The sequence below is a fragment of the Theropithecus gelada genome, chromosome 2, assembly GCF_003255815.1.
Source record: "Theropithecus gelada isolate Dixy chromosome 2, Tgel_1.0, whole genome shotgun sequence".
NCBI classification, from domain to species: Eukaryota; Metazoa; Chordata; class Mammalia; order Primates; family Cercopithecidae; genus Theropithecus; species Theropithecus gelada.
The window spans coordinates 66558212-66578579 of record NC_037669.1 but is presented as its reverse complement, the minus strand read 5'-3'; the positions used below and the strand labels follow the sequence as shown (position 1 = coordinate 66578579).

At 41.2% G+C, this 20368-nt stretch overlaps 1 protein-coding gene across 3 annotated transcripts in view; it reads right to left on the bottom strand.

Moving 5' to 3' along the window:
* The window catches only part of PDZRN3 (PDZ domain containing ring finger 3), a 240848-nt gene that overhangs the window by 166856 nt on the left and 53624 nt on the right, over positions 1-20368 (bottom strand). Inside the window, exon 1 of one of the 3 annotated variants that reach the window (XM_025376238.1) lies at positions 18122-18504. The exons of 1 other annotated variant lie outside the window; for it this stretch is intronic. In XM_025376238.1, coding sequence (XP_025232023.1) covers positions 18122-18133 — 12 coding nt within the window. In that variant the 5' untranslated portion in view covers positions 18134-18504. Of the gene's footprint in view, positions 1-10731; positions 10960-18121; positions 18505-20368 lie in introns of those variants that run through there. One more of the 3 variants, XM_025376239.1, reaches the window with a different exon arrangement.

The window sequence follows — 20368 nt, the reverse complement described above, 5'->3', positions numbered from 1 at the left end:
GGCCGGGCGCGGTGGCTCAAGCCTGTAATCCCAGCACTTTGGGAGGCCGAGATGGGCGGTTCACAAGGTCAGGAGATCGAGACCATCCTGGCTAACATGGTAAAATCCCGTCTCTACTAAAAAGTACAAAAAAAACTAGCCGGGCGAGGTGGCGGGCACCTGTAGTCCCAGCTACTCGGGAGGCTGAGGCAGGAGAATGACGTAAACCCAGGAGGCGGAGCTTGCAGTGAGCCGAGATTGCGCTACTGCACTCCAGCCTGGGGGACAGAGCGGGACTCCGTCTCAAAAAAAAAAAAAAAAAAAAAAAAAGAAGGAAAACTAGTTAAAATGGAACAGTACAGAACATCGCTGGATGCTTTCAGGGAACACCTTATGTTTGAAGTTGTAAAAACTGTGATGTCATTCATTTAAATTTGAGTGAAACAAGATCACTTGGAACAAGTAAACCAGCTAAACATCCCTGTATGTGCAGGGCTAAAGGTGTAATATTGCCAATTTTTAATTTAGGTTTAATTTTGTCACTCCTGTTGTGGCTTATTAAGAAAATGTATTTTTTGAGAGGTGGATACTGTAGTCTGTAGGGGAAAATGATACACTGTCTTGGATGAGCTTTGAAATACTTCGGTATAGAAAGAAAAAAGGGAGGGAACCAAGAAAAGTCAATGTAGCAAAAAATCATCAGCTTTGTCAAATGAAAGTAATAGCTACCGTTGTTTAATGTTCCTTTGGCATCATTTGAAACTTAGAGAGGCCAGGTGTGGTGACTCACACCTGTAATCTCAGCACTTTGGGAGGTTGAGGTGGGAGCATCACTGGAGCCCAGGAGTTTGAGACTGGCCTAGGCCATATAGTGAGACCTCGTCTCTACAAAAAAGTAAAAAAATTAACTGGGCATGGTGGCATTGGCACATGCCTGTGGTCCCAGCTGCTTGGGAGGCTAAGGGGAAGAATCATCTGAGCCAGGGAGGTCAAGCCACAGCGAGCTGTGATTGCACCACTGCACTCCAGCCTGGACAACAGAGACCCTGTCTCAAAAAAAAAAGAAAAAAACAAACATATAATTACTTCCCCACTTCTAATATTAGAAGTCTACAGAGAAAATCCTGAACGTGCTAAAGGTTCATATTTTTGAGATGCCATCTCCTTGAAGCAGTAGACTAAGCCTATGGTTATACCTGCCTGTGATTTTATTTATTTTTCATAGCAACACAAAGGCCATTATCTTTCCACTGTTGTACCTGTGAAAAGCCTGAGGCCTGGAGAAGGTCAGTAATTCTCAATGCCACACTGCTAGGCAGTGGCTGAGCTGAAATACCGATGCCTGTCCAAGTGACTGATGCCTATGACCTTCCATCCCCCTTCACTGCCTCTTCTTCCTTGTGGATAGTCCTGAGTTTAGGGTCAGCACCACACAGGGAAACACTCCAATCACCTGGGGCACATTCCTTTTCTCCTTCTCAAGTCCTCTTCTTCTATCCTCCCACTCATCTCAGGACCTCAGTTTCCCCACCTAAATGTTGACTCTTAGGTTTCATGTGGGAATTAAAGGTAGGTGTGCGTGCGTGTGTGTGTGTACCTATATACCTTAGAACAGTCCCTGGGAAATAGCATTATATACATAATCACTATTATACTTCTTCTACCCTAGGAACTTTCTCACCACTCAAAACTTTCCCCCTTCATGAAGTGCCTTCATGATTAACTTTAATTGGATAATAACTGGACTAAGTAGCAGATTCACTGAGGAGTTTACATAATTATCTCATGCATTCCTCATGACCCTGTAAAATTAGGGTGTTTTCTTCTCTGGAATAAATACAAAATACAAAGAACATATATTTATGGTGTGTATGAGGTTTTGGTGCATGTGAGTGTGTGTCCACAGTAGCTTTCAAAAGAACAGTCACTCTTAATGCGATTCTGTAGCACGTAAGAGAAACATGATTAAAACATTACTGACAAGGCATCACCATGTTAGTGAATTCTAATTGGACCTATCTAGATGTCTGCTTATGGATTATTTGCCCAAGGAGAATAGGTGCTAGTCCTTGGAAGAAGTATGATTCATAAATACTGTTTAGCATTTGAAGATACTCAGATAGGTGTTTGGAAAACAGATCTTCAGAAGGAAGGTAAATGTTTCTATTAGAGTATAAACAACATAGTCCTACCAAGCACAGTTGCTCAGTGTGATGACTCATCATGCAGCTTCAGCCTACTTGAGACTCACCAAGGATCATCACACAACAATAACACAACCTACTAGGTGCTCACCATGGTGGCTTGATTCCCGGGTGAGGAGAGGAGTATCAGGTGACCCGAGTCCGAATAATTTAAAGAGGCAAAGCCAATATACAAAATAGAATAATTAAAGGTTAAGGTAGAGACTACAAGGAAGGGAAAGTGTTTTGAAAATGTAAAACATTTCATATTTGACTCAAAGTAAGCGGACATGTCTTAACTCCAGAAATAGCCTATAAAAATGCACCAACATGGGAAGGTCATGCACCAAGTTAAGAATAGTGCTTATGCTTCTGATAATTAACATGGTTGACACAACGATCTCATTTATTCCTCCTGACTCTGAGGTAAGAACTATTATGGGCCAGGTGTGGTGGCTCACGCCTGTAATCCCAGCACTTTGGGAGGCCGAGGCAGGCGGATCACCCGAGGTAAGGAGTTCAAGACCAGCCTAACCAATGTGGTGAAACCCTGTCTCTACTAAAAAATACAAAAAATTAGCTGGGCATGGTGGCGCATGCCTGTAATTCCAGCTACTCAGGAGGCTGAGGCAGGAGAATCGCTTGAACCTGGGAGGCAGAGGTTGCAGTGAGTTGAGATCACGCCGCTGGTCTCCAGCCTGGGCGTGACAGAGCAAGACTCCATCTCAAAAAAAAAAACAAAACAAAAAAAAAACTATCATCCTCATTTCAGAGACAAGGAAACTAAAGGTCAGCAAAGCAAAGTAGCCCAGACCCAGTATTTGAACTCAAGCCCTCTAATGTCACAGTTTATATCTTTAAGAATTTCTGCAGTGTGATTTCAGAACACGCAGGCAGAAACAGCAATACAGGCTGGAGGAGTGGGCCAAGGTGGCAGGGAGTAGCTTATCTTGAGCTCTGGCAAAGTAGTGGCAGCATTTGGATAGGTGAGGAAGGCATGGACAGGGTGACAGGAGATGTTGCAACACGCATGGCAAACATATGACCAGGAAGTTCATGCTGGCCAGAGCCACAGAAGGCACAGGACTCATGAAAACAAGAATGAGAAAGAATGGGGCTGGAAGGAAGAAACTGACAACTATATACAACTATCTCACTGGCAGATGGAGGTGCAAAGTAGAGGCCCATGAGATCTGGACATCTGGTCACGACCAGCACAGAGCTGCTGAGTGAAGGTTATATACAGCCTTACATGGAGAACAGAGGGCCAAGGACTGATGTGGAGAATGGCCACCACTTAGGTCAGAAGAAAGGCCTGGTGAAGGGGAACGTGTATTTTTACAGTCTTATATATACCCACGAGGTTCCACCCGGATTCAAATCCAGCTATGCAGCTTACTAGCTGTGACACTGGCCAAGTCACAAAACTACTCTGCACCTCATTTTACTCAAATATAAAATGAGAATAAGAAGGTATATAAGAATATCTATCTCACAGGATTGTTGAGAGAGGACACACACACACACCACCCCCCAAGATGAGAACAAGGCCAGGCACAGATAAGTGCTCTGTCAGTGTTCGCTTGCCGCTGTTGTCATCGTCATCATCATCATCGTCACTCTTCACAGAAGTGTGGTGCACAGTGTTGTTTGCAAGGGTGAAAAATGAGAAACAAACCATAATGTATGTTCAAAGGGAACGGCTAAGGAAATAAATATCTATACCATGGATTGTCACACTGCAGTTTTCCAAACTGAGGTAGAGACTTCTATATCCCAACTTAGAAAGGCCTCCAAGACATAAAGATAAGAGCCAAATTCCAGAATTTTCCTCCACACTCACGGGCAGTGACTATGCTTTTTCACACATTCTCCGTGTCTTGGTAATTTATCGGTAGAATGAGTTACAAGAAGTTCCAGGAAGGATAGGTGTCCATGATGATCAAACTACCAGATTCTTAAAACGTGTTGCTTTTACATCATGCCAAATGGGTGAACCAGAACAATTCTGTTCTAGGTGACTTTTGGAGAGCATGTCTGATAACAATGAGATTTTTCTTACATTTTTCCGCATGATGAGGTCTGAGCTCAAGGCCTCAGTGGCAGGGAAGGGACCAGATTCCAACAGGCCTGACTGGCTGTCGCCTATTTTAATCACCAGACAAAGCAGATAAGTTGCAGGGGGGAGAGAAAAATTAAACATGTCTGTTTTTGCTTTTCAGAGGCAATTAGGGGATTTATAGCCAAAGTGTTGTTATTTTTTGAATCAGAGCCAGTAATTTTTTTTTTTTTCTTTCAGAGAGGATGATTATACTATAATCACTGACATTTTTAAGGAACATTTTGGAGCCACAACTTTGTTTCCCTAGAACAAGCACTAGTTACTAAAACTTGCCATGTCACTTGGGACGAGGAAGAAAATTTGAGTGTGAGGCCCTGGGGAAGCTCTCAGAAGAAACACCTTTGTTCTCAAAGTAAAACAACAGAACAAAACAGCTGCAATGATTATTGAAATGCAGAGCCAAACTCTGAATCCACAAACCTGTAGGGAGAATCCTAATTTGCAGAGATTCCTACAGTCCAGGATGTTTAGAAAGAATCCAACTCTCTAAAGTAATTAAAACTTTCCCACTGACATTTTGTTAAAAGCATTATTCTCTTTGGTATACCCTTTCCTTATGGAAAACAAAGGTTGTCTTCAGGCTTGCTCCAGTATGATGACCTCCAATTCCACATTGCTTGAGTCTCAACCAACAGCATGTGTACCAAATCCTGTACTTTGGGGAGGTAACACTGACAGAAAATATACCCAATGAATTTAACAGCAGAAGAAGAGAAAGCTCTAGGAAAAGATCGAAGTTCAGGATTGGAACTTTGGAGAGGTGAAAGGAAAGTCAATGGTAACCTTGGTTTTCTATTTCTGAATTGAAAGCAGCTATCTAAACTGTAGAAAAATAAAAAGAATAGGCTTAAACACAAGACTATCTATAGCTGGATATACATCTTCCTTTCACATCCTTATTGTTCTTACATACATAAATTCAGTTGTAACTCCAGTACTTAACACATGCAGAGTACTGTGTTAATCACTGAAGAGGGTGATTCAGAAAAGGCAGTAATTACAAAATATGCTTAAGGATTCATAAGAGAACATTCCTAGAAATGCTCCCTACCTCCCAATTTTCTTTCCTTAATTCACCACTGGCTGAGAAATCCTCTTAACTTTCAATATCCTCATCTTTAAAATGAACATAATAATTGCCAACACACTCTTTCCTCTTTGAAATTCTTCTAGTGGCTTAAACATGAAGAAAATCTCATATTTAATAAGTAATAATCATAATCTATGAAAGTTTTTCATTTGAGAAAAATATTTAAATAGAAAGTTAAGATTTTTTCTCCAAAAATGGTTTCAGAAACTAAGGATACAAAAGTTATATAAAACAGCAAATTATTTTATAATAATTATATTGAAATATAATAAATATATAATACAAATAGTAATTTGTCCTTTTCCTGTTGGAAAATATAATGCTACCTCACCCAAAAAAGAGCTCCCAAAATTTTCATATATATTTTTATCAAAAGATTTCAGAAAGCTAAATAAAGCAAAGAGAGGTAAAATGACATTCAAAAGGTCATCTTTTCCTTTGATGAATTTTTACAGTGGACTTCAGGATGCCCGGTATGGGGCCTGGTGCTGGGGATAGAATGTTGGATAAAATACGGGGAGGAAAATATTACTCAAATAATCATGCTAATACATAACTAGAAACTGTGGTAGGGACAACCACCCAGTGCATGGAGATGACTTCATGCCAGGAATCAAAGTTAGCCCCGAAGAATGACATTTGAGCAACTCTTTGAAGAACACCAGAGGTCAGGCAGCAAGTCAACCGCAGCGAGCCAGGAACTCCAGTACATTCCAGCCCAAGGGTCTTCCCCACTTGTCTCTTTCAAGAATGCTGGAGACTGCGATTAGAGTACTCCTCCTGGAATTCCACGGTGGAACCCTGAACCTGACTGAGAAGCAGCCTTCCCTCCTGGCAGCTGCCCCTTGGAATCTGCCTGTCTTCCTCTTTCCAGCCCCTCCCACGTGCCCCTGGGACTGTCTCCTGTCCTGTCTCTCCTATTACTGAGAGTCGACGACAATGAGATGCCCAGCAGCAAGGCTGGTGCTCATAGATGCAGGGAGGGTTTAGCCATCCTTCTTTCCCAATGCCCTCACCACTGTGCCCAGACCCTGCACAGAACTTGGTCAAAGGCTCTTTTCCTCTTTCACCCTGTCCTTCCAGCAGCTGCACCAGGAAAAGTCTCTAGGGCCTCAGCCTTCCCTCTCACAAGGAAAAGGCCAAGAGCTGGAGTTCCTGAACTCAAAAACAGCTCAATGATGGGAAGCCAGCTGCTTTTAAAAAGAAAAAAACACAAGTATTCTTCATAAGACCTATTCCATTTCTGAGGGGTGTGTCATATTAGAGACAACAGCTGCTTCAAGTTAATAAAATCTGAAATATCTTCGCTTGGAACCTGATCACTAGTTTTTAAGTTGGATTTCTGTGACTATTTCTCATCTTACGATATGAGTTCTTCATTCTTATGTGGCAATAGAATTGAGCATGTGGTTATTCTTTATTCCCATTTTAGGTTAACAATGATACACTTTAAATCCAAGGTCTCATATTACAAACTATGTAATCAAACTAATGGCCATAAATAACAGAAAAGTAATTACAAAGCTGGAATTTATCTCAGCACTTTTAACCAATTAATCTCATGGACAATTTTCTGCCATTCTGCCATTCACTATTTAAAGGCTGTATCTTATGTCTTATGACTAACATTAAATTCTGAAAAATATTTAAAGATGTGGGAGACTATGTTGTTATGATTCAAAGGATATGCAATTTAATAAAATTTTAAAACATCATTTAAAATCACTTAACTCTGTAATTAGTGATTTTAGAACATTAAATACCATTTACTTCAACTTATGTCTTGCAGACAAGAGCAAGAAGCAAAAATACAAAAACTCAAGAGTTAAATGGTATGACCTCAATTTTTTTCTACGCATAAAAAGAAAAAAACACACCAAAATATTAAGTGATTAGCTTTGGGGTGTAGAATTTCACTTTGTCACATATTTTTCTATATTTTCTATAAAATGAAAATGCATAATTTTTACATTAAAAAAGTTTGTATCTTTAATACATGTTTTTTTCTTTAGGACTGAAAAAATCAAATACAGAAATCCTGTTGCCAAAAATAGCCCTCTGTAGTATAACCAGTTATGTTTATGTAATGCAAATAAAATCTTTGGCTAGCTCTATACCATGGAGGGAAAGCTGCTGGGTATGTGGGGGGAAAAAAAAAAATTCTCCAGGAGCATATCTGGAAAGTCAGCAGGGAGAGAATTTAAAAAACAAAGTACTAAATATCAATCTTAAATGTCCTAATTTTTGTACAGTGTGATAAGTTTCTTCTAAGGTATAAGTATCACTACAAGTTTCAAAAATATTGTTTGGAAAACTAAATTTTCTTTATCATTAACAACTCTTCCCAGAACAAATTATGGTATACTCTCATGTTATGGTATCTACTCCAACAAAACATATATATATGCAAAAGTGGACAAACTAGATGATTCATCCTTCACTGGCCTTTTTGCAGCAAGAGACGCAGCCACCCAGACACAGAAATGTGAATGAGCAAACTCTCCTTTCTCCTCTTTTTCCTGTTCAGTCCCACTCCCTGGGTCAGGGGCTCAGACCCAGAGGACCTGATAAGGAAAGAGAAAAGTAGGTCTCTAAGCCTTTGGAGAATCCATTCCAAGACAAACACAGCAGGCTCTCTCAATTCCTTGCAAATGCAAATGGCAGGAGAGGGTAAACGAAGAACTGTAATTAACTAAATATGCTGTGTAAGCTTTACAATAGCCTCTTAATCATGGACTCTCTTAAGCCTATGAGTTTCGACATTAACCCTACAAGCCAGGAACAGCCCAGAGCTGCACTGTTTGACAGCCTAAGCAAAGGGGATCACAAGTGCTTCCAAGGACATGCATCTGCTCTGCTTGGCAAGCTGTGGGAGGCTTCAAGTTTACCCAAGAACTATTGATGGAATTGACCACATACATCTTACTAGGCTAAGAATTCAAGAGAAATGCTATAGTAGTGTTGAGACACAGTTCCTATCCTCAATAAGACGCCAGGCACACCAAGCAACTGGAACACCCAGGCAGACACAATTAACCGCAATTAGTGGGATGGCGGGGGTTGTCACAACCTTTCTCTGCCTGATGCCTTTCAGTGGGTTTGGAATTAATATTATGCCCGGTTGACAATGTTGTTCTCAACCTGAAGGCTTAACTGAGAAAGAGTTACTCAAAACTGTGGGTTTTGTTCTGTTTTAAATACAGTTTCACAGTTTGGCCCAGCAATGTGTAGAATTTTATTTTCTTTTGTCTCCAGTGCCATTTTATGGAAAGGGATGACAAAACCCCTCAATGACAATGATATCAATAAAAGATGAGATTATGACATTCAATGAGGTCTAATCTACAAAATATGTTGACACAAGAATCCAAACAAGAAAACCTTCCGAACTTGTCTCAGGAGTCTGTATTAAGGAGAACCTCTCTGTTTGGTGTGAAACTGTCTTAAACGCCTCTCACACACTTGCTAGTCACTCTCTTGCACATGAGTTTCAGGCCTTGGAGCCTTCAGTTGATCTGAAGATGTTGTTTTTCACTGCACATCAAGGCCACCTTCTAGTTACTGCATGTGATACTCGTTTCCTATTTATGTAAGAAAGAGACGGTTTGCTTTGAAAATAAGTTTACATTTTAAAAGAGGGGATTTAAATAAAAATATTAAATAACAACATGGATAACAGAAGGGTAGATGGTGGTATCTGAATGACTGAAGTCTGGCCAAGGCTGGAATATAGTTTCAATGTGTATGCCATTAAAACAAAGCAAAATGAAAGCCCTAAACAACTAGAAACTATCTCACCACAAAATTATCTTAGTTCTTCCTTAGAGTCAATATTTACATTCCCAGAGAACACGTGAGCACACAGTTCATTTACAAATCACATACACTATTTTCTGTCAGGGGCGGGAGCAGCTCTGCCATGCCCACTGTCACTGACATGATGTAATTAGCATGGGTTATGTTAAAACTTAGGTTTCTGCAGGGGACATCTCCCAGAGTCTGCACCAGACAGTGCCTGCTCTCGAGAGAACCAACAATCTGTAGGTATGAACATGACTTTAATCCAATAAGACCTGAAACCTTTTCCCTCAAAATCTTTTTCCTGGAAACCCTCAAAAGAAGAAAAACATTTTGGAAGAGCTCCTTTTATGTGCCAAAAGCTATGCTGGACAATTTTCACAAATCTGCCAAGTTACAAGCATCTTATGACTTACCATTACTACTGTCCCCAGTTGACCGATGAAGAAACAGGCCAGGAAAGAGAGGGTGAGTGGAATAAGGGACAGAATTCAACCTCGAGGCTGAGTGCTCCCATCCCCCAACAAAACAAGGGTATTTTTGGGAGCAAAAGCTCTGGAGCGCAATATACAGATGGAGAAACAAGACCTTCCATAAGAAAATTTGCACCACTGTTTATGTGGTGGAAGAACGGGGAAATCATTTAAATATGCCTGCTCAATGGCGTGCCAGACACATTTTGCTCCATTGAGAAATATTCAACCTACTCATCATTCAAAGGGGTTAAAATGTTTAAATGCACCTTTGCATACTCAATTGTGTCTGCCCCTTCTCCCATATTCTTGGGAAATGTTCGGCAGATGGATCCCTTTGCATCAGCATCAGATTAATTTTGTGGAGATGGAGATTTTAGAACACAGATATTTCTGTATTTAGCACAGCCATGGCTGAGCGTTACTCGTGATCCAGAAAACAGCATTATTAGGAGTAAAAGGTTTCCTAATGCAGAAAGCCCCCTAGGCTCCAGGTGACTGACAATGAGTCACAGCTCGTGCGCATGAAATGAGTTTGGCACATTTGTACACTAAAGTCTATTCACTAGGTCTAGATGGGGTTGGTCAGAGAAGCAGGGAAGACAAGGGAAGGGGAGAGAAGAACAAGCAACTATGTAAACAGCTCATCCGGGGAAACCATGTAAAAATTAAGTGAATTTGCCTATTAGCAGAACATAACCACATAAAGAGATCAGGGCAATAAACTTTACACACAAGACTTTCTCACCTTCAGCTAGGATTCTTTACTTCTCATTGGTCTACTGGATGGTTGAACATACAGTTTGTGATTTAAAATCCTAGAGCTGCAAGCAGTATAACTGTTTTGTTTTTACCTTTGCCAAACTGCTCTGGTGAAGCTGCTTTTAAGAAGAGGTGGCAAACATTCAGAAAGCTGTCAACCTTTCAACCATTAGGGTTCACCCCCTCTTAGACAAACTCCCGTACTTTAACCGTCATTACTGTTGTGACCAGGGCAAGCTGCATTTTTGTCCAGTGGCTACAATGAAATGAGCATTCCAGCTGATTCCACAGCATGTCAAGAAGGGAAAAGGTTAATGTACTCACCGGGGAAAGCTGGGGTGCCTCAGAGGTCTAGAGCTTCCAGGGATGTTGTTTCTATTCAGTAAGAGAGACATCTCAGGTGTATCCTAAACATTCGGATGCGTAAGCACAGAAGCTTTATTACTCAGCAACTGCCTTTGCTTGTCCGTTCCCTTGCAAGGCTATTATCTAAGAAAGGCTGAACTGAACTACTGTTGAAGAATGATGCACTCACATGGAGAGGACAGGAAAGGAAGCTGTGGTCTTCACGTGCATCTTCGCATGCGGATCCTCACATGCAGATGCTTGTGCACTTGTCTACCCCATTTTCAGAAGCACATGTTTGGGCCAGAACTCCTGAACTCCCACGTCTCAATTCCCAGACAAGCAAACTTAAAAAAAATCCTCTTTCCTCGAATTTTACTGTGATTTGAAACACATAATCAGAACTTGGTACAATTAACATCACAGAGAAACCCCGCCCCCACTTTTTTTTTTTTTTGCTGGAAAAGCTATTTGTTTTTCATTAGGAATTCATGTAAGCTTCCTGAATTTCAAGAAGATACAACTGCTCCTTAAATTTCAGTGCCAACACTCACTAGGAAATTTATAAATTCTGGTCAAAAACCATCTTTTGATCTGATTTGATTTTCAGTTTCTAAAACAGAATAGAAAAGCCTAAATCCCCATTACACTCACATGTACAGAGATGTATGAACTGACATCTCAGTATTCTCTCCCTACCTCTCTCTACTGCACACAGTGGGAGCTAACTGACCCTTGATATATTAATGTCCAACAGATAAAAAAGAGGCACGAGAATACCATGAACATCACCAGGGTCAGTGTTTTGTACATAGGACATCCAATACAAGACAGGCATGAGATGCCTCTCTTAGGACACTGACCTGAGAAACCCCTGGCATTAGGAAGTGTTTCATTAGATTGGAATTAGATGTGGTTTCCAGAGTCCCTTTAAAAGAATAAAACAAAAAAGTCTCCATTCCCTGTAAACTACATACAAAGTATATCATTACTCAGACCTCACTTTGCTTTTGGTGAAGTTGTATCACAAAACCATTCTCCCGTCCACAACTCTATATTTACCAAGGTCAGCCCCGTTAAATGCACGCCATCTACATTTTCTGGACTTCATGTAGTGCAACTGCTTCTGAAGCTTACATAATTTAGGGCACAATGGATTCATATGGGGCCCACCCATCCCACCATCAAAGCCTGAATAGATAGCACAGCTGTCTATTCACTGAAATTTAAGGCTCTTGTACTTCATTTGGTTTTCTTCCTCTTTTTAATTTGGGGAAAGGGCAAGAGAATTCTTTACCAGAAATGATTCCAAGATACACTTCTCAATTACTTCTCACATTAAGAATGAGGTATATCTCCTTTAAGTGATACTGTCAACATAAAACATTTCTAAGTCAGTGTAACCCTTTTTTTCTATAAATGGAAAATACATTTTCAGACTTTCTGGTGGTACTTATTTAACCATGGGCTGCAACTTGCCAAATTATATTTTCTTTTTTTTTTTTTATTGAGATTCCAGCTCTGTCACCCAGGTTGGAGTGCTGTGGTACGATCTCTGCTCACTGCAAGCTCCGCCTCCCAGGTTCATGCCATTCTCTTGCCTCAGCCTCCAGAGTAGCTGGGAATACAGGCGCCCGCCACCATGCCTGGCTACTTTTTTTTTTTGTATGTTTTAGTAGAGTCGGGGTTTCACTGTGTTCGCCAAGATGGTCTCAATCTCCCAACCTTGTGATCCGCCTGCCTCGGCCTCCCAAAGTGCTGGGACTACAGGTGTGAGCCACTGAGCCTGGCCGCCAAATTATATTTTCTATTAAAAAAAAGATGAGCTGGATAAATCAAAAGCAGTGTTTAGGAGAAAGCTAAGCAGACCTGTAGAAGGAACATACCTCTTATAATCACCTTTACACAGACTAAAACCTTGTATTTTTTAAAAAGTTGCCTGTTTCCTGCACGACTGTGTTGATAATTTGGAATCAGAACTCTACTTTCTATGGGTACTATTTTATACAATTTCATTTATAAATCAAGAGATATTTGCCTGCTGTGGGCTTTTGCAAATTTCCTATGGCAAACAGATTTTTTAAATGCCTGAATTTTCTACCAACTTATGGCAGAGTTAAGTAGTCATGACAGACACTATACGGCCATAAATGCCAAAAATTTTACTATTGAGTCCTTAATAGAAAAGGTTTCTGACTCCTGCTCTACATGCTTATTAAACTCTTACAACATTCTATGAGGTATAATTATTATTCCAATTTTGCACAAGAGGCAACTGAGGCCCAGAGGGGGAAAACAATCTGATAGAAGATACACAGCGAGAAGATGCAGAGGTAGGACTTGAGGCAGGCTGGCTCCAGAGCCTAGGCTCATAACCACGAGGTAACCTCTCTGTTACCGGGTGTTAGTGTAATTATAATCATGAACATGCAACCACCTTGAACACACACGTTCTCCCCTGAGCTTCTGGGCTGCTGTGAGCATGGTTGCTGGTTTAGAGGCTGTGCCTATTCTGCCCTCTTCCTGGCTCCTCTAGTTCTCTCTGCCCGAGTCATGCCTTCCGTAGCCAAGCCTGTATAATTCTACACCAAATATTCCAAATATGGGGACTGAAAGCCTCAGCTGAATGATTTAGAACAGTCACTTAACGTCTCGAAAATTCTGTCTTCTCATGTGAAAAATGTGTGTGATAATCCTGGGAGCCATGTACCTAGTTTGCAGAGCTGTTCAGACCTTAGCCGTTCTCTGCCCTCCCTACCCTTGTGTCCGAGTCCCACCTTTTATTGAAACCAGCACCTGGGTCTGTTTTCGCTGACAGCCATGTGGCCTCAATTTGAGGTGCGTGACATGGGAGGGCCAGGATCTCAACCGCTGCCCCATCTACATTCCATCAGCCCCTCCAGCACCTGTAGCCAACCTCTCCTTTCAAAGCTCAACCCCCTTCCTTGAGGTTTCTTCTCCACCCTGCACTTTCTCTTGTGGATTGATGAGGCAGGTCCAATTTTCACCTGATCTACATAATCCCCTAGGAGCACTGGATGGTCCAATCCCTCTGAGGGCTTTTCACTCTTCCAGGTCATTCCTGGTGCCACTCAGGAACGTTCCTTCTCAGCTTCATAAACACTATCCTTTCCCTCCCCAATAATTAGTGGTAAGCCTCATAATTTAGAACTCAGGGTCTGAAATTAGGCAAATATGAGCTAGAATGCTAACTCTGCTACTTCCAGCTGTGTGACATTGGGCAAGTCTAACCTCTAAATTCACTTTCTTCATCTGTCAAATGGGGCAATAATATAATTATTGTGTTACAGCCAATAGCTGTAAGCATGTTGCCCAGCATATAGTAAGTGCTCAATAAATGTCAGGTAGCTGCTCTCTTATGATTTTCATGATCATCCTCATCTTCATTACCACCATCACTACCAATTTCTACAACTGCATTATCAAAGCTACCCAAGTACAGAGTGTTAAGGTAACTGTATACACAATATCAGACAGTATAGCACCATACAATACTGTATATACCACCTGTTCTCCAGGGCTTTAGGAAAATACTATATCCACCAATTTATTATTTTTTTTTTTTTGAGATGGAGTCTCACTGTGTTGCCCAGGCTGGAGTGCAGTGGTGCAACCTCCGCCTACTGGGTTCAAGCAATTCTCTTGCCTCAGCCTCCCGAGTAGCTGGGATTACAGGTGCCCTCCACCACATCCAGTTAAATTTTTGTATTTTTGGTAGAGACAGGGTTTCACTATGTTGGTCAGGCTGGTATTGAACTCCTGACCTTGTGATCCGCCCACCTCAGCCTCCCAAAGTGCTGGGATTATAGGCGTGCGCCACCATGCCCGGCCTATATCCACCAAAAATTAATGGAAGTGAACAAGTCACTTAATCTCTCTAGGCCTACATCTCCTCATCTGAAAGGAGAGAACACTGGATGAATTAACAGTTCATGTTTCTGAATGTTGTCTCTAAGGATCAGGCTGATAAATCTGTGGTCTTATTTCACCTTCCACTGGGAAGTTGGGACAAATCCCACCGCTTTCCAAGGTGACTCTTTGTTGAAAACTATGCTTCCAATAAAAAAAATTCCCTATTCTCATAAAAGCCAGGTTTGTCTTCATTCTTCAAACCAATTCCTGAGGCTTATCCTGTGAGATAAGGATTTTTATGTCAAAGAAATGAGTCATATCTGAGAAAAGTGAAATAAACTGGATACCTTCCCTTACCTCCAGCAAAGTCAAACAGCTGAAAGTCTGAATATCCAGAGCATTCAGGTAATTAGGAAAAAAAGCAAGGGAGTAAAAACCTGAAATTTCCAGATGTGACATGATCATTGTTTGACAATTTTAAGTTAAATTTTAAATTTTTGTTGTAAGAGACAGAAAGGGATATCTTCATTCAGCAACTCTGCAATTAGACTTACTTGAACCAATTTCTTTTCCTGGTTTACACAAAATGACACTTCCTCTAGTACAAGGATTGCAGAAAACCTCAACAGTAAATAGGCAGGCTCACAAGTCTCTAGATTAAAATGCAATTATAACATTTTCTCAAAATATTCACATGAACTGCGAGCACAAGATTCAACCCGTAAAATACTGAAGGAAAGTCTTTATCCATAAAATTCTCTTAGAAAATTTAGACACAAAATCTGAATTTACGTAAGGAACTCTGCAACCAAAGAACCACCCTTTTGTCCTGATTTTGAAAATGCTGATTATTTGAGAGCAAAAAATATGTATCCGTAAAGGGGGGTTCCAGTAGGATGAATCTGGTATGGCAATGACCACTTATTGCCTACTCATCTCTTTGCTGCCTTTCCTTTGATGGTGTGACCCATATTTTATTTGCCCTCAGAGAAAGCGCATAAATCCCAATTGGTCCAAGCCATTCACAGTAATTTATGGCCCACTGTAGGATTACTGGCGTGATTCATTCTGTCCAGCAAACCACTGACAAGGGGCAGTCTGTTCTAGAGCTTCTTGGAAAGCTTCTTCACACCTACAAAGACAAGAAAATGGTGTCTTGCTGGTGTCTCTGGAGACTGTCATGCCGAGATGCAATGCCTGAATCTGTGGCAGCCATATTTTGACCACGAGGAGACTACTCTGACATGCTAAGGATGACCACAAACAACTTGGATCCTTGACAAGACCACCCAGCTCCTCAACTCACTAACCTGGGAATCACCTGTCCTTGTACCTAAAAAAACATGTTTAAGCTATTTGGATTTGAAATCTCTATTACTTGTAGCCCCAGATATCTAAAGTAATAGAGTTGACCCAGTGGAAAAAGTACGAGAAAAACCTAGTTATTATTAGACATGCTTTCCAAAAGTCATCCAGAACAGAATTGTTCTGCTTCACCCATATGACACAATGTAAAAGCAACACGTTTTAAGAATCTGGTAGTTTGATCAACATGGACATCTATCCTTCCTGGAGCTTTTCATAACTTTCCTGGATACTTCCACACTGAACAGACAATGCCTTAATTATTTCCATATGTTGGACTCTACAATCTGTAAAATGGGGATTTAGGAGCAAGACTTTCAAACTATATATGCATATGAGAAGGATTTTTAAAAAATAGTAACAACAAAATCTGTTTTATAAAAAACGCCAGGAACATTATTAGAAATAAAAGTTCAAAATCATGACCTGAGTTCCCAAAGTTTAAAAATTCCTCAAGGGTTTAAAGCAAAACTGATGATTAACAGATTTTATCAATTCTACTCAAGCAGAACAAGAACAAGCATTGGAATTCCTTCTAATTCAAAGCCCACTGAATTTAAAAAAACTCCCCCAAAAGCAAGTCTTATTTATCTGCCAGACATGATTCAGAGAACTCTACACATATTGAAGTATAAACCTGGTTCATTTGTAAAAATGTCCTTTCATAATAATTCTCAAACCTCAAACAGCCTTCCTCTAGTCCATTTTCTGCTGTTGGAACATAGACACTCAAAGATCAGCTTAGTCTTTTAAACTTAGCTTCTATCTCCCTTCCAAACACGTTAACAAAGGGTGTCTGCTGTGTCAGGCACCACCCTAGGGCAACAGAAATACAACGATGGGGTCCTTGCCTTCATGGAGTTTATGTGTTTTTGTTCTTATGCTGGAAACAGACTCATCAATAAAATTAAATAATAATTACCAGTTGAAAACCCACGAAATAAAACTAGTGGCTAATGCAATAATGAAATAAATAAGGAGTTGAAGGGAAACCAGAGGTGGGAAAAACAGTTTAACTTCCAATAGAGAAATCAGACATGGCTTCCTTTGATAGGTAACAGACAAGCTACAAAGATAGGGGATTAGGGATAAGAAGGAGCCAGTCAAGGGAGGAGCCATGTGAAGCCAGGAGTCAAAAATAAATGGCTTCTTGGACCAAAGCCACAAAGCCACCTCAGGGATCTCATCTGTAAAATGGTGCAGATCATCACTAACCTGCCCATCTCCCCAGAGCTAGATATGATAATGAACAGGAAAGTCTTTTTTTAAATCAAGGTTAAAAGCCCTACAGTTATGTGCTTTTATTATAAATCTTCCCCTAAAAAAAACAGGCGGCTTGAGTTGCTACAAAAATAGACACTCATTGCTGTCATATGTTTCATACTGCATCTCTCAAGCAGTAAAATTAAAACTAGTTTTGACTTGAGAAGTTTTATAGCCTTTGAGATACCTGGAGATCCAAAGGGCTGTCTCTAAACCACAGCTGAGAGTCGCTCTCCTACAGAACTGTGGTAAATGCATGTCATTACTATAATGATCAACACAAATACACACCAAAACTACCTTCCAAATATCACCCACGTGAGACAGACCGATGTCAGCAGGGGATTCCCGGGCAACTCTTTTGATATGGTAGCACATGGCAGCAGAGGCAGCTTGGGACTTGTTGGCCAACAACCAAACTCTGTTTGTGGTATACTCTTTTTATAGCCCTACCTTCTAATACATGATATTTGCTACACGATTATCTAAAAATTAAATAATCAGCCATAGCACTAGGAGGAAAGTAAAATCCTGGGATTAAACCAGGTGATATGCATATCCCAGGGCAACACAGTAGCCCAGGTTTATGCTGTAACTGTTTCTCTTTGATTAGCAGAAGCCAGACCTACAGTCTTTAAGACAGATTCGCACTGTAGCAGGGGAAGGATAACTGAAATGATAGAGCCTTGCTGAAATTCTTGTTCTGCCCGTTCTCTCCCAGGACGCAGGTATCATTATTTCCATTTCCAGATGAAAAAACTGAGGTCTTATGAAGTAAAATAATTGGCCCAAGGTACGTGCTACAGCTAAAGTTTGAACCCAGCTCACCTATTCTAAATCATACACCCCTTTTATCACATTGCCTCACCTGGTTAATCATGTTTGATTCTTCTTTACTCTTTGATTCATCAGGAGTAATCAGATTTCTGAAGGTCCTTCATAAATACTTCAGTCTGCAAAGATGAACAAGAGGAGCCCGAAGAACGTCGTATGAAATGAACACTGAGATTCTGAGATTCTCTCAAAACAGCCTCAGGTGAACCAGGAGAATAGGCAGCTTAATAATCTTTAGTGAGGAGGCTGGGAGGGAGGGGGCCACACGTGTGCCGCATACCTGTACAAGAGTACATATTTCCTGTCTCTTCCATGTCACATTCTCTTAAGCCCCGAGGCTTCTACACTGGCAATTTGCACTGCACGGAATGCCTTTCTCCTCTTCTCTGCAATGAGATCAGCTGCTCCTCAGTGAAGCTTTCTCAGAAGCCTCCCACCCCCACACCCGCACACACACTGACAGACACACAGGACAGACAGCCCTGTGCCGAATCTCAGCCCTGTGGCAGGGTGTTCCCAGGAGCACTCCTCATTAGTCTGGGGTCTTCTCCAGGCAGGACCTGAGGTTACCTTTCTCTTCCTCCCCAGCGGTTAGCACAGTGCCTCGGTTCAAACATGCACTTACTGAGCCTGCCTATGGCCAAAGGGCCAGGCGCTGGGTTGGACTAGGGCCGGCAGTGGTGAAGAGAAGGAACTCTCGAGGGGTTGAGAACAGGGGCTCTGAGTGACCTGACATCTACCTGCTGTGCCATCGTGACCATCTCTTAAACCCTGTGCCTCGGTTTCATCAGCTGTAAATGGAAATGACAGTCCTGCTTGCCCCCTCATGGGGCTGTTTTTCAGGATAAAAGGCAGGAGGCAGAGAGGAGTTGGGTGACACTAACTCCTGAGAGGGGGTGAGAAAATGATGTCATTTCAGCCTTTAGCCTTCTATTCCTTTCTGTTCTCTTACCCTGCTTCATTTTTCTTCCAAGCACTTATACTACCCCGCCGCTGACACATTATATATTTGGTCTCGCTTACTGCCTGGCTCTGCCCTACTAGGATTAAGCAGCACGAAGACAGGACTCTTGTTTTCTTCTCTGCTGTGTATTGGCACCAAGGACAACAATGGGCATGTAGAAGGTCTCAAGTATTTCTCAAATGCATGCATGAATGAATGAATGAGAAAACAAATAAATGAATGATGAAACAAACGAATACTGACTGACCAACTTATGAGGCATACATCTGGAAGAGACAACGGATGTTAACAAAATGCGAGACTATGAATTGCTATTTTATGGCAATAATTACAGGCATATTTCACTTGTTTTCGTACTGGCCAAAAAGTAAAGGCTGCATATGAATACAATTCTTGAATTTTGGTGTTATGCTGTATGGCATAGGAGTCCTCACATCTGCACCTGACATATCCCCAGATATGTAATTAATGCGGCATTAACCCACACGCTCACTTACTGATGGGATTATGCATTCATAGAGTCCTCTAAAAGAGAAGGAATCCTCTCTAAGACAATCTATTGCTCCAAGGGACCGGCTGCTTAGATTCAGGTTTCCTCAAAAGCTAGCCCTTGATTTTGACTGATCCAGGAGCAGAGCCTTCCCATCTGCAAGGAAGCATCAGTGGTGGCCCGTATGAGCCCCCATCCATGTGGCAATGTATCAAGTTTCCACCAGCACAGAGAACAGAGGAGGAGGAGGAGGATGAAGGTGCCCAGGAGGTGCCCAGACTCTATAACCCCTCCCTGGACTCATGGCTTCCAAGAGGTTCCTAAAAAGTCTCTTAAGGTATTAGTTTTGTTCTTGCCCTTAACATCCTATAAACACATCTGCTTTTGTGTGCTCTCATCTACCTGGCCATGGGCAGAAGAAAACTTGTGCACAAGGTAAAGAGAAGAGAAAGATCATGATTTTTATCACCATCATAGCTACCGTGAAAGCCCTACATTAAAAAGCATGATTATATGCTGCCCAGTGTATGGACTAAGTTTTTCAAGATTCAGTTTTACAAAAATATATCTTAACGATGCCTCCAAATGAGATTAAAACATTTCAGTCAACAACATACACACAATCTCAGTCCTACCACACTTTCTCTACTATGTTTTCCGTAAACTACATGCCCTGGAGTGCTTTTATTTTTCCTGTTTTTAAAAGGTGTTTGTATCCCTTTTTTCTCAATATCCAGTGGTGAGAAAAGTGATTTATCACCTGCCACACTACTGCTACTCAGTATTCCCACCATAAATCGTGCCTTTGTGACAAAACCCTTATCTTA